Here is a 15,089-nt window from a genome sequence, read left to right on the forward strand (position 1 = left end):
AACAATAGTCAAAAAATAACGAGCCCCACACGATGAAACATGTCGATATGGACCCCATAAATCACAATGAATTTTTTCAAAAATTCTAGAAGCTTTATTGTCACTTAGAGGAAATTTGTCTCTAGGATGTTGAGCACAAAAACAAACTTCACATCCTTTTGCTAAACTACTTTTATTATTACTATATGAGGAAGCAACTTTACTACTTTTTCCGAAGGATGCCCCATTCTTCTATGCCAAAGATCCAAATCAGATGACGCTTCGATCATTGACACACGTTGCACCACATCCGGTTTGCTAAGATAATAGAGTTCGTCGTGCCTAAGTCCCGTTCCAATCAGCTCCTTCATTGGGTCCTGTATGGCACGCATATGTGAGTTAAATTGTACAACAACTCTTAATTGATCATTGAGTTGAGAAACAGAAATTAAATTGCAATTCAATTTTGGGACATAAAGAACGCCAGAGATAGTAATTTTATCAGACAAGTAAACCGAGCCGGCCAAAGTTGCGAGTACACTTGCACCATTGGGCAAGCCAACAAGATATTCAATGGCGTAAGTGTCAAAAAGCCAAGATTTATTTCCGGTTACATGGTGAGTAGCTCCGGTATCGATAATCCAACAAGTATCATCAAAGTTACCATTTAGCCGATTTTCGGGAACTCTTGTATTACCCATAAGACCGGCCAAAGCCTCCCTACATGGAGATTGATGGTCGGGATTTTCTGGTGGCGACGGTGATGATGTATCATCGCCGGCCATGGATGTTTATTGAGGTGGAAAAAAAAAATTAACCTGCTCTTGATACCATGATAAATTAGATAGAAAATATAATTGAATGGCTTGAATTTCTCATTGATCGTAATGTCAAATATATAATAGTTACACCTCCTAACAATAGAACCAAAAGATACGCTAGAATCCTAGGAAGTTAACTAAAATACAATAGATAATATTTGCCAAAAGATATCCTCACAAAATTATATTATACGATATCTCATTGATTATTAATAGTTTAATTTGAACTAGCGATTAAATTCTTAATATATATGAACGAAGAAAAAAATAGCTTAGGCATTACTTCTATATGTTTCCTAACATGGCTTTATTAATAAGCTCAATGTAAATAGAAAAACTTTGTGGTACTTGTTTTTATTAAATATCACCATTTTAAGGGAAATTATTAGGCAATAACGTTGTGACATTAAAATTATTCATTTCTCTTTCACCACACTATTTTTTCTTAGAAAAGTGATGACTCTATTCCTAATTTAAAGAGTCATATTAAAGTTGTCTTGACTCAAGTCTATATCGTGACATCAGTACCAAAGAAAATTTGTTTCTCTTCTCTTTTGTTGACAACTAGTAGACAAGAAAAAGGCAAACATAAATATCACTTCTTTGATTTTTTTTATTTTTTATTTTTTATTTTTTTTGGTTTTTATATATTATGCATCTTAGTTAAGTGAGTGAAAAATAAAATATTTGAATGATTAATTCCTAATGAGCATTTTTGTAGATTGAAGATAAAGCTTAGTACATACGTATATAGGGGCTAATATTTAGCTATCTAACATTTAGGTAAATGACAATTTATCCTAGGAATAATGCATTAATGCCATTGAGATCTTGTTATTTCATTTTTAAAAAGTAAACAAGTTAAGGGTGAGTATGAAGAAAAGCTAATTTGTTTAATTTGCTCTATTTACCCCTATCAAGTGCCTAATAATTAGTCAATTATAGCAACTACGACTCTACGAGTACTCATGTTCTCATTATATTTAAACTTCGACGAAAAAACAGAAGATTAAATTATAGCAACACTAAAATTGCTTGAATATCTAACAAGAACAAAGACTCACAGCTCACAAAAAGGTAGTAATTAAAATGCAAGTTTTTGGGGAAAAAATGAAATTAATTGGAAAGGGTAAGATCCATAGGCTATCCCTAAATAAACTAAAAACAGAAATTAAAGGAAGCAGAAAATGCGCATAAACCCACTTTAAGAAATTGGTTAAATACCATTCTAAGAACAACTTGCTGAAATGCTAAAGTTTCTAGTTCCATTAACATTTCCTAATTTGGGTTGATCTTTAAATTCCAAGAATATATTTTAACCAAGTTTAGAAACTCCACTTGTACTACTCTTTCCTCTTCAACAAGTGGAATTACAAAATAATCATATTAATAGCTATTATTTTATTAGGATGATTTTCTTTATGTGGGAGAGAATTCATAAACACACTCATTTCTAGTTAAATAGGTACTAGCTAGGGTTTTTATATAAGAGAAAAAAGAAATAGGATCCTCCAACTTATAGCAAAGATGAAAGAATTGGACATATGTATCAATTAAGAGTATCCACTCTTACTCTGATAATATTCCGAAACCACACCATAGTAAAGTATTATGTTCTCCAAAATTACTAGTGCCAAACTAATTTTAACTTGGGTGGCGAGCATCTTAGTCAAAAGATGGTGGTGGATCGTGATGGTTTGTGTTTTTTATAGTATACATGCCTTGAACCTGATTGTAAGGTTGTCTCATAACTCAATTTATTTGTCATGTCAAAATTTTCGGAAGGGTGGCCCAATGGAATCTACTTTTAGTCCTTCTTCACTTCCAGGCCAATCAATGGTGATAATGGAGACAGACTACTGACAACTGCGACCTATTTCTTTTTGAGAAGTGTACAACTCTTGGTTGTCATACCTTTAGGAACCAAAAGTTTTTGCTTCAAGTTCATACACCATTTGTCATGTTCTCATGTCGTATGGTGCTTTGTGACATATATATATTTTTTATGAAAGTATGGAAGTAAAAAAAGTGTATCATGGAAGAAATGTTGAATATGTAGAGAATGGAGGAAGAATTATAACATCGTGAATTCATGACACTTAGAAAGTCAAGTAATCATTATGAAATCAACTCCCTCTATGAATGAAGAAGATAAAATAATCAACCATCAATAAGCTAGCTAGTTTTATAGCTCCCAAATCAATAAGTAGTTATTATGAACTTATGAGAAGTGAGGATAATGTCTCATAGTCAACAATAAGTGAGTTGCATGGTGAACAAGAGGAAAAGAAACGACAAGAATGGTTAACCTTTTTCTAAAAAAAAAAAGAATGGTTAACCTCAGTGGCTAATCTTAAATTCAAATAGCGGGTTTGGACATGATTTTTCCGGCTCAAAATGGGACACTTTTTTGACCAAAGCCCAGCCCGTGATCATCTCTTCTAGTCTTGTGAACTCGAAAGCTTGTCAGTTTCCAAAATTAGCTGCTTATTTTTTTTTTCTCCGGAACTCTGGAAGTCAAGAAGATCAAAGATTTGTTGATAATCGAAACTTATTCGAAATTTCGAAAGTCTGCTGAATTGATGGCCAACCCAGACATTATGGGTCTTCCTCAATTTTGTGAATTAAAGGTCAGTTTGGTTGTAATGTTTTTTTCCTTCTTATTTCAAAGTATTAGGTTTTTTTCGGTTGAATTTTTGTGCTTTGCATCAATGTTGATATTATTATTTACAAAATTGATAGTATTATAGATGAAGTTTTGTGCTTTGGAACAAAATTGATAGTTTTGTGTTTAAACTTTTGTGCTTTGTAACAAAATTGATATAATTATGGTTAAAGTTTTATGCTCTGCAACAAAATTGATAACATAGTGGTTACATTTTAGTGCTTTGCAACGAAGTGATCGTAATGAGGTTAAAGTTATGTACTGGTGTGCTTTGCAACAAAGTGATGGTATTATGATTAAAATTTTGTGCATTGCAACATGATTGATTATTCTTCTTCTGCTTCAACGCCTCAATCCCATAAGTGGGGTCGGCTACAAGAACCAACATTTATGAGGTCACTCATCCTAGTACTACTCTCAATCTTTGTGGCTCATGTCAAGCGATGTGACAAAATTTTATACTGACAAAGTTTTACTCTGCAACATGATTGATTTTTTTTGTTTTTTCAATTGTGTTTGGATTATTCAGCGATTCAAAAGAATTGAAGAGAAAGACCGGATTAGTGATTTGCCAGATGAACTCCTGTCAAATATTGTGGCAGATTAACATTGAAGGAAGCAATAGCTACTAGCATCCTTTCAAAGAGATGGACTGATGTATGGATATCATACCCTTTTCTTGACTTTGGTTTTCTTAAGAAAACCTATTACCCTGAAATACTTGTGCATCGAGTCAACAAAGTTTTGGAGAAATTTAAGGGTGGAAAGTTACATAAATTCAGGATTGTGCACCCAATGAGAAATTTAAGTCTCATATTGATGAATGGATTTCCTTTGCAACTCGACTTTGAAGGTTGGCATAGACATGAAGGTTTTGGCAATTATTATGTTCCTCTCCATGTCTTTGCTCGAGAAGAGATGATGATATCAAAACATTCCTCTCCCAATGTTGTGAGAAGCTTTGTGTCTTTAACAGATCTCCGTCTAAGGTCTGTAAACCTTTCAGACCAAGTATTTGACATAATTTTATACAATTGTTCCTCTCTAGAAAATTTTCATTTGAGGAATAATGGTGGACTAGTTAATGCTAAGAATACAGCTCCTCACCTAAAGCTTAAATCACTGAAGCTGTACAATTGTTATGACTTAAAAAAAATTGGAACTTTGGCCCCAAATCTTGTATCATTCAAGTATGAATGAGGTTATATGGGAAGTCTATGTATTAAGGATGTCCGCAGCTTGCATCCCTGACCCTAGCAGTTTATACTTGTTTAGAATCAGATATATACGCGATATTTCCTAGAGGAGGAAGCTTTATTTTAAACCAGTTCTCCTCTTATCTCCCAAAGTTGGAGTCTTTGTTTGTCTCAGTTACTCTTTTTGAGGTAAGCATAAGCAAATTGATTGAGGTTTCTGATTTTTAGTATCTCTTGATCACTTGCCTGATGGATAGGTCTGTCATCTGTGCAGGGTATGAGTAATTTTTCTCAACTTTGTGTATTCAGAAATCTAAAAAAACTGATGTTGGATGGATATCTTTCATCTTCAATACGAATATGCTGCCGCCAAGTAGCTGCTTTTATAATCAGTGCAGCCCCATACTTGGAGCTTCTTCAGCTAGATGTAAGTTTTTATTTCACATGTCAATCTGAATCCCCTACTCCTGGTCATGCAACTGCATTTTATGTATTCTTAGACTAATACATAAATTGTGAAAGAAACACCTGCTACAATGTTCTTTTGATTACTCCACATTATATGGACTAAAATTATTATTATTGTATTTCTTAATATCATGTTTGCTCATAGCCTCATATAGTCAAAGTATTTTGATTAATGACTTTCGGTTTGCATGTGAATGCTGAATGGTATACTACTGACTTGCTGAGTATTAAGTGTACTGGTTTCTCTTTTTAGTGGAGGATATATTTGTTTGGCATGTTTATGGGCAAATGTTATCCATAATACTCCATATAAATAAACACGTCGCAACAATTAGCCTACCCTGCAAATATATTATAGAACAAATAGCAAATAACTAATAGCCCCTTCCCTTCTAACACAAATGCCTCCCTTTGTTGAACTCAAGCTTCTTGGGTAGTGATAAAAGGTTGTTCATCAGCGCATAGTCAAGAATTATTTACAGGAAGCAGGTTTCTCATATCCCTAGGCCTGGCCAGACCAATATAACTATATAAGCAAAGCCAAGAACAACTTTTGTAAATGGCTTTTAAATTTTCTAGTACAACAATATTGAGTAGTTTGAAGGTTTGCCTCTGGTTTGAATTGAAAATTAAAATACTCCAACTCATGCTTAGATATCTGGCTTTCGAATTTTAACCCAGTATTGATCCACATATTCCTGTATTTGAGGGTTCTCACTGTTTCCAATAAAAACTTGTTGGAGTTTAGGAGTGATTGTCTTCTTCAACCTTCTAGCGAATTGTGGTTGATACTCTTGGTAAAGGCAACAATTTACATTAACCCCTGGAGTAGAGTTGGGAGTGATTCTGTATTGTCATAGTTTTGGTCTTTCTCTTGGAGAGTTGGAGCTCTGTCTTACCATTATTACCTCAAGTCACAATATGAGGTTTCCTCTGTTGTGCCCTTGCCATTGCAGTTTGGAGGTCAGTGCAAATAAGAAAATAGGCATAACATGTTCCCAAATCGCCAGTCATTTTTGTTGATCATGATTCATTAGATCTAGCTTGTAATATAGGAGTGGACTTAGTGAAAACATGCAAGATTCTAAGCTACATGAGAGGTAGCTAGTTTACTGCTCATTTGATTGTTTTGCAGCCAAGAATTTGGCTTAGAGTTGGAAGAGCTGATTTTATATTCACGGGCTCATGTGATTCTGTGTTTTGCATGTTCTTTATAGTACACTCTAATCTCAGTTCCTTTTGTCAACAATCTTAGTTCAAATCTTAAAAGATATGGGACAAGGGATGTTTTTCCCCGCTCCAATGTATCTGATGGCATCTTTATGGGAGTTTCACTATGTTCCATATTAATGTGTTACATGTGAATGTGTGTCCTGGTGTGTTAATTCAGACGTTTCTGTCATGAAGTTTCACAAACATGAACTCTTCATAATTGCTTTGTTATAATTGAAAGCTGTTGCTGATTTTCTCTCCTTGTTGCTTGTAGCTCACATCATCAAAACCTTCTATCTGGGTAAGGGAAGAACTGGAATTGCCTTCCATGTTTCCGCACAAGAACCTTAAAGAGGTCAAGTTGTCTAGCTTTAGTGACGATTTAGCTATCATGGATTTTCTTGCCTATCTGGTTGAATGCACCGTTTCTCTCCAGAAGATTAATCTCAATTCATCTGGTGATCTAACGACTGGAGGTGATCGGTTAATTGGAGATTATATATTTCAGATTGCAAAAAATGCTGAACGTAGCAAGAAATGTGTGATGGAACTCAGGAAAATTTTGCATACAAATGTCCAGCTGATATATGTCAATCAGTATATACTGTAAAATTAGGCTGCTTGTTATATTCACATACGAGTATGAAACTTCAAATATTTAATGGTTTAAGATTTAATAGTGCCCAAAGAGAAATTTGGATGATCCGTTTTTATTTTATGTGACACGTCACAAATTTAAAGGTTTAACACTTCAAGATTTAGTAGTGTCCAAAGTGAAAACATGTCAATTAATACATTTTGTTATTTTTATTGAATTTTCAATATTTAATATTTTGGTGAGAAAGCTGGATCTTTAAGTTGATTAAAGTGAAAACATATCAATTAATCCATTTTGTTATTTACATCATCTAAGTTCATCCAAGAAGTTAACTATGATGGTGTTGGGTGCAAGTGGTTAAAAAAATTATTTTAATTGTGCAAAAAAAAAAAAAATGTTTCTCAAGGATCTGATATGTTGGAAACTTGGAAATGAAGAAAAATGAACCCCTACCTTTGTTGATCCTCAACCTCAATTTATGTACAAATTCTTATATGTGGTTGTGTGGCCATCATGGGGGCTACTTTGTTAGTGTTAAAGGAATTACTTGGTCTGTATTATAGAGGTTACTTGGTCAGTATTATAGGGGTTACTTCGTCAGTGTTATAAGGGTTACTCGATCAGTATTACATGGGTTATTCCGTCAGTGTTATAAGGTTACTTTGTTCTTTTATAAGCGGACACACGGTGTGACTAGCCACACATAATACAAGTTGCAATTTATGGGTAAAGCATATATGGTTTAATTATGCTTCTATATAAATCACGCTATTACAATACAGGGAATTACAGTTACACAGGCAAAAAAGCTCAGACAACTCTCTTCTTGGAGGAAACAGATTACAATGACAATTTTTCAAAACAAAAAGTAACAAAGAACAACGAAGCTTTATTAATATAGAAAACACCTCACTTACATAGTTACATACCACGTACTGTAATAGTTAAGCAATCTGCTAGATCATCACATAAAATCAGAAAAATCTGTGAACCCTTTATTTCCAGCTACGAGGCTCTGAATTGAGGCATCACTTATTTCATAACCCTCAACTTCTTCGTAACAAGAATTATACACATCTAATGTTACAAAGATTGGTATAGCAATAAAACTTAATGACTATGTTAGTTTGTATATGAACAGGTGTAAAGGATCATAGCTTGTCACCAGCTTAAGGATGTGACGTTATGTTAGCCGGCTCCTCATTCTTTCTGCAGATATATATGAAGTGGCAATCTGGGTCTTGCAAGACAAAATCAGGTGGAAACAGGCCGTCCTCAGACAGAGGGATAGGCTCCAAGCATGATTTGATGGAAGCAACAGCCGAGCCTTCAAACCCAGGTCTTGCTGTAGATACAAAGAATTTATTAATTCAAACAACTTTTTTACATGGATCAATAAAGGCTTAATTGCAGGGAAAAGGTAAAGAGCAATCAATCTCAAAGAAGTCATTAAGCAAATAGGGACATGATACATCATGAACCTACAAAGCACATAGTTCCTAATAGACACAGATAATAATAGGTCTTCATCTATTCTTGAGGTACAACCAACAGCAGCAGGCACACTGTCATAAAGATACTGGATGCCTAGGTTTAACAACTCTTTGAGATCTTTTATTATCGGATTTTCTAGTCCTTTTAGTCATCTTGTACAGTCGGATCTTATAATCCTTTTAGTCATTAGGTCAGCAAAAAAAAAAATTGGCAAGCCATGCCAAAAAGAATGTCCCTAAAGCACGTGCACATTCTTTTGTCCAACGTGGATACATGTAGTGTTTTCAAGGTATTCTGCTACTCGTGGAGGATCATCCTAATGTCTAACATGGGTAAGACAAGGAAATGAGAGTGTTATGGCACGGCAGGTGAAGGATTTGAGTATTGTAGCACCCAAAACCATCATAGTTAACTTCTTTCTTTCCTCTTTTTTATCGGAGTAGAGGAGGAAACAAGAATATCTCAATTTGGATATCTAATCTAGTTTACACCCTAAGCAACTCTCCGATGCTCCCAAAGTCAATACAGATATGAGGTCTAGTGCCTTCAACCAACTAGCATGGAAAAGGCCACATTATAACCAAGTGTCAGGCATATATAGCATGACTAAGTTACTGAATAAAGCATAAACAATTTATGTATGCCAGGGACAAAACTTGGAATATTCAGATGAGAAAGTCTCCAAAGTGAGCAATTCAAAATTTTTCCATAAGCATAATAGGCCAAGCCAATATTGATCAGTGCTATCCTGCATAGAGTCAATAGACTCAATACCTCAACATAGCACAATATCAGTGTGAAACAGCAAGAGGGATGGAGCTCAATATGTGTAAAGATCACCCTCACACGTCACCCTAACCAGACAGGATATAATACCTCATAAATATGCAAAACCTTCTAGCCAAAGTCACCATATAACTAAGCATATGCTTGATTTTCTGGATAGCAAAACCTCACACAATGCAACATGACTTGCATATATAGCCTGTAAATAAATGATTTTTAGGATGATAATAGCACTTACATAACTTATCAGATCATCAAAAGTCCATCTATTCTTTCAAACCAGTCTAAACAACATAGTAGGACAGAACTCAAGATACGAAAAACAGGAATATTATTAGATAGTAGTAATTCTAGTAAGGCCCTTAGCCCTAGCTACCAAAGTCTCATACACATCCCAGCTAGGTGTTATACTCCGTCTAGGGTGCTATATTCCTTTTAGGATGAAATATTCTCCAGCTCCACTGAGTGGCTTAAGACAAAAGAGCGATTGAAAAATATGATTCAGAATGATCTCAAGATCTCTTATCCTGAAAACCCACCAACTACTAATAATCTATCTACAAAAATATCATACATCAATAGAATGCGAACTGAACAGTTAGCGTCAACAACACTCCAGTGTCCTCATAAGGGAAGGGGGGCAGAACTGGGTGCCATGGATACTCGTTGGTCCTTTCCAAGAGCTAAGGACAATAATTTGATATCACCTGAAGTACGGAGGCCATATTTAATAGCTTCTATATTATCTACATTTGGACTAGCTTCATTTTTATGCTCAACATCCCAGTTCATGTGTTTACTTCAAAGCAACCCGAGCTAATTTCTCAATGAGACTGATCATGCTGTGGTGGTTCTTTGGTACACAAAAAAGCAGCCGCACTGCTTATAGAGCTATATATAGGGGGGGGGGGGGAATTCATGGAATAGCCCGGTGGGGCTTTTAAATCTCTTAGGGCAAGGACCTAGGGTCAATTCTCAGTTCTCACTAGAAATAGGGGAGGAGTTAGAACACCAACTTGCCAAGGGCATAACAGTATAACACGCCATTGATATTTGGTATCCCCTAGCCCCATAAAACTGTCCTCTGTTTTACTTTACTTTCTCCCATTTTATTGCCAACTATTCACCAAATGCACATTCAAGCAATCACAGTTCACTAGTCCTATGCTAACACACGATTGGTAATACTGAGTATCCAACTCATTATTTACACTATTTAATATCAGTAAAAAGTTAGCAGGACAATTTTGGTGGAATTAAGTTAGTATTTAAATGTTTGAATTCAGCGTTGAGCCTACATAAAACAAATTCAAACTTAAATACAACCCCTACCATGTACAACCATATACAAGTGGCAGCATCAGGCTCTATGGCTATCCATTTCAACCTATTAGGCTCATTAGCTAATGACAAACAACAAAAAGGGCTCTCAATTCTAATCTTACTTAAAACTTCTAAGTGCTGAATTACTACAATAATATTACAACTAAAGTGAAATAAAAAAAAAAAAAAAAAAAAAAAAAAAAAAAAAAGGAATCATTTTAAATTATCTGAAACTATGGAAAACACATCTCAGTTGTTCATGAAACATTGACCAAAAGAAATTCGGCAGTGTAGCTTGAACACTAACAAAAAAGAACGTTGAGGTTACAAGGTAAAAACTTACGTATTATGTACAGTTCAATTTTCCAATTGTACACTGATCGGTTAATATAAGGCATCCTCACATGTGGATCACCATATGTAATCTGCAAAAAGGGAAAAATGAAATATGGATTATCTGTCTAGAAATTGATCTGCTTTCAGCAAAAGCCAAGTGCAAGACATGGACAAAGATAACAGAGTATATGGTTACCAACATATATACTCCTCCAGGCTTAAGTAGCCTGCAAGAAAACATTATCCTCGATTCAAGGAAATTTAGGATATAAAAGTTTGAATGAAAGTAAAAATGACTAAAATGTTGGCAACTTAAAGTAATGATCTCAAAACCTGCTGACTTCACCCAACATCCGAGAAGCACTTATTATAGCTTCAGTACCGCACTTCAAAAAAGAGGGTCAAAATTAGAGAATGACATGATTAAAACGATAAATAATCACACCTTTCAGAAGTTGAAGCAAGGAGTTTCTCACCATCAAAGAATCAAGAGTTCCTATTTTGCCGACAGTAATATATAAGATGGAGAAAAAAAAAAAAAAATTGTTAATGCTACAGTTCTTCATTGGAGAACACAGCCATGAATTCAATACGTTCACATATGAGAAAAATTACCTTTATCAATAACACTGCCAAATGAATCATCTGGGAAAAAAGTCATATCTCTAACATCCATCTGCATATCTGTAAGACCAGATAAGGAAGCTATTCCCTAGAACTTACAATTGTGAACTTAATGGAGATGATATTAAATTATCTCATAGCAAAAGTACAGAACAGTTGACATAATATAATAGTCCAAAGTAAATAACAAAAAAAAAAGGCTGCAAGAATACATTTCAGTTGAGGTATGTGTGCATGCTTCCCTCTCATCATGTCAATGGCAACCATAGAAATGTCAACGTTCATAATCTCCTCATATCCATCTTTCACCATATCCTCTGATATGACTAAAAAAATTGAAAAACTAGAATCAGCAACTTTGGTCATGAGGAGCAACAATTGATGTTACAGCAATTAAATGTTGATCTTTAAGTAGCTAATAGGTTTCATTTTTATATAAGGATGCGTTCAATAGAAAATCAAAGATCTGGATAAAATTAGAAGAACAGCTCCTCCTTATGAAAACATTGAATAATAAGAGACAATCAACATTTTGAGAATATGTCACCAACACAGTGAGTCAATGGATAAACAATCAGATTACTATCCACAAACTTCCGTGACTCGCAAACCCAGGAACTCTAACGCATAGAGCACAAACAGTAAATACCATTAAGCATATAAAATGACCAAAGTTTCATAGTCAAATTTTAACATGGTAAAAAGAGAAGACCATAAAGCATGTAAGATGATATAAGTCTGACATCCTAGCGTAGCGGGCCTACCAGCCTTCAATTAAAAGCTAATCCACAAGTGAATCAACCGAAGTCTTTCATATAAGTATATAACATACTATGGCCGTAAATCTTCCTCTGAGGAACAACTTAGAGCAATCACTTCTTCCCAAACAAAGTTCCCATCATTGAAGTAATTCAGCGCAGCAAAGTCCATACCAAACCTTAAGATAACAACTATAGAAGATACTGATTGCTAACAAATCAATGCAAAAATTAAGCCATACCATCAGTCTCCTCACCCACATAGACAATTAAATACCAGACAGCATACCGTGCTTCCCAGATTCATCAACTCAAATGTATTCGACTTCAATGCCCTAAATAATTAACCTCAAGATCCATTACTTCACACTAAATATCTCACCAAGTCAACTCCGAACACACTTATGCAAAAGAAACCCTATACTAAACACAAGCTAAGGCGTTGTTTACAAGTATCTCGAAACTCCAGGTATCTGTATCAATCCCGAATCAAGTTGTTCGAGTAGCCAAGTCAAACCCACTCCTTGAACTGATCATCAAAAATATCCATTCCATAAAATCCCAAGTCAAATCTATGCCACCATTCTACCTCACTCAAAAGTCAAACTGACATAAGAACCAGCATTATAGCAACATACACATTAATCTAACCAAACATTATAAAACAATACAGTATATTCACCAGAAAACCACCCATATACAATTGACTATCAATTAAATAATTTCAAATCTCTAATAAAGCTGTAATTTGTTTCAGTTAAAAGCATTTCTTGTTGCATTGATGAAAATCAGTCAATCACCACTAATACAAACAAAATCACTCAGCTCAAAACACTCGATTCCAACCTTAAAAACCCAAAATCATTATTCAAACAATCAAAACAAAAAACCCCAGAATTCCTAAATAAGTAATCCAGCTTAAATCAACAAATCAGAAATAAAAATTAAAAAAATGGAAGAAAAACAATAAAAGGGTATAAAAAAAAATTTAAAAATGGATGATCAAAAAAATTACCAGCATTTCCACAGCCAACCATGAGAACACGAGAAGAAGTGGGAACAAATTTGCGAACAAAAGGACGAAGAGCAGAGTAACGTTGATACCAATCAAAAGAGCCAGATTCTTGAATGTAACGAGCATCCCAATACAGGGAATTGCCATAGTCGTAAGTGTTGCAGCTTGAAACGTCTCTGAACAAGTTATTCATAGAAGATGATGAAGAAGAAGACGAAGAGGGAGGAGAGAGAAATGGTGTGTTGTGTTGTTTGTGTTGGTCAATCCAAATATTTGGTGGCAGGGGATCTGGCTGTTGGTCTACAGTAGAATGTGCGGCCAACTGGAAATTTTTGGGATTTTTTTTTTTGAGTGAAGTCCTTATTTATATTTAATTTTAATAGAACGATAAATAATATGGTAATAGTTTAGTGGCTAACATTAAAAAATTTAAAACCTAAGGTAACTGGGTCGAGTCTAGTATGGGAAAACAACAACAATGTTTAACACTAAAAAAAAATTCAATAATTGTTTCACCAATTCGGGTAACTAGGTTGGGTTTGGTCTGGGATTTTTATTATTATTATTTTGAATTTTTGATGCAAGTATCTAATTCAAGTTTGAGTACTACTGCACTAAATCATTTTGCTCATGCAAGTCGAATCAGATCACTTTTCGAGTTAAGATATAATCCGTATTGATGTAGGTCTTGTGTTAGTGTTAACACATGGGACTTATTAGTGTTTACTTATACGAAATGGGTAGAATCAAATATTTAAGTTTTAGAGATCGATAGGTAAAAGTAAATAAATAAAAAAAAACTCAAATATATTAACCTTTTAGTTGTTACAATATTTATATACTCCTATGTTTGACCATATTTTATTACACACTGATTGTGGTTAACATTTTTTATTAGTGTTTAATGTTCCGACTATTAACTTTACAATCATAACGATCAAGTGTGTTAGACAGAAAACTAAGCACTCGTACTAAAGATGGGATTGACAACAAGACTAACAACCGAGCCAAAATTGCACTTTGCTCAATGTTTTTCTTAAAAACTATGAATGAACAATAGACACTTGGGTCCCTTAACTAGCAATTATTGTTGGTTTACGAGTACCTTTGATTACATTAAGGGCGACAAAATATGTAGTTATAAATAACCCTATGAAGAATAGTTGTAAACTATAACCCTAGGAAAAAATTTACATGCATACTTTTTTTTTTTTTTAAATATATAACATTATGATTTGAATATATTTATATATGGGCAAAGTTGTAGTTATTTACGTTTGTTTAATATAATAATGTCCTTGGCTTATACACCATGATAAAGGCAAATGTAAAATCTAAAAAAACAAAAAAAAAAAAATGTTTTTAAATTTCAACATACGAAATGAGAGAAGAATTAATAGTTTCATTATTCCTATGAACCGTGAATGCCAACTAATTTAATTAATTTATTTTTATTTTTAAGTTTTTATAATGAAATACTAAAAACTTTAAATCGATTCTTATCTACATCCTTTTTACGACATACATCTATACAACCCAAAAATAATGAAATGTTGGTATGAGTTCATGTAGTAAAACTTGTTCTCTTCTCATTATATAAAGTGTTTTTATCAAGTTTGTTTGGTGGATATATTGAAGTATTGGTGGAGATGGTGAGCAACTCACCTGGTGACTTCGAGGTTACAAATACCATATACACATGTTTTTCCGATTTTGATTTGATCTATAGATTTGACCAACTAATATGATTTTGAAGAATATATACGAGTACTACTATGTCCCGTTCACGTAATTTGATCTGATTTTTTTTTCCT

General features: G+C 34.1%; 2 protein-coding genes across 3 annotated transcripts; one reads left to right on the plus strand and one right to left on the minus strand.

Annotated features, from left to right (window-relative positions):
- The first annotated feature begins 3,126 nt into the window (after nucleotides 1-3,126).
- On the plus strand, nucleotides 3,127-7,156 carry LOC110702971. 2 transcript variants are annotated; one of them, XM_021880732.1, is made up of 3 exons: nucleotides 3,127-3,430; nucleotides 4,936-5,088; nucleotides 6,616-7,156. In XM_021880732.1, the coding sequence occupies exons 1-3, from the start codon at nucleotides 3,383-3,385 to the stop codon at nucleotides 6,949-6,951; spliced, it is 537 nt and encodes a 178-aa protein (XP_021736424.1). In that variant the 5' UTR covers nucleotides 3,127-3,382; the 3' UTR covers nucleotides 6,952-7,156. The 2 variants fall into 2 exon arrangements, with proteins under 2 accessions (XP_021736424.1, XP_021736431.1); XM_021880739.1 differs by having other exon boundaries at nucleotides 3,129-3,430; nucleotides 3,995-5,088.
- A 652-nt stretch (nucleotides 7,157-7,808) lies between these two features.
- LOC110702988 (methyltransferase-like protein 13) lies at nucleotides 7,809-13,619 on the minus strand. Its single transcript, XM_021880748.1, has 8 exons — nucleotides 13,276-13,619; nucleotides 11,715-11,828; nucleotides 11,494-11,562; nucleotides 11,355-11,374; nucleotides 11,212-11,264; nucleotides 11,075-11,105; nucleotides 10,886-10,967; nucleotides 7,809-8,284 (listed from the first exon to the last, which is right to left on the minus strand). Exons 1-8 carry the CDS (start codon nucleotides 13,466-13,468, stop codon nucleotides 8,109-8,111), a joined length of 738 nt encoding a protein of 245 aa, XP_021736440.1. The 5' UTR covers nucleotides 13,469-13,619; the 3' UTR covers nucleotides 7,809-8,108.
- Between the last annotated feature and the right edge of the window lie 1,470 nt (nucleotides 13,620-15,089).

The sequence above is a fragment of the Chenopodium quinoa genome, unplaced genomic scaffold (assembly GCF_001683475.1).
Source record: "Chenopodium quinoa cultivar QQ74 unplaced genomic scaffold, ASM168347v1, whole genome shotgun sequence".
NCBI lineage: Eukaryota > Viridiplantae > Streptophyta > Magnoliopsida > Caryophyllales > Amaranthaceae > Chenopodium > Chenopodium quinoa.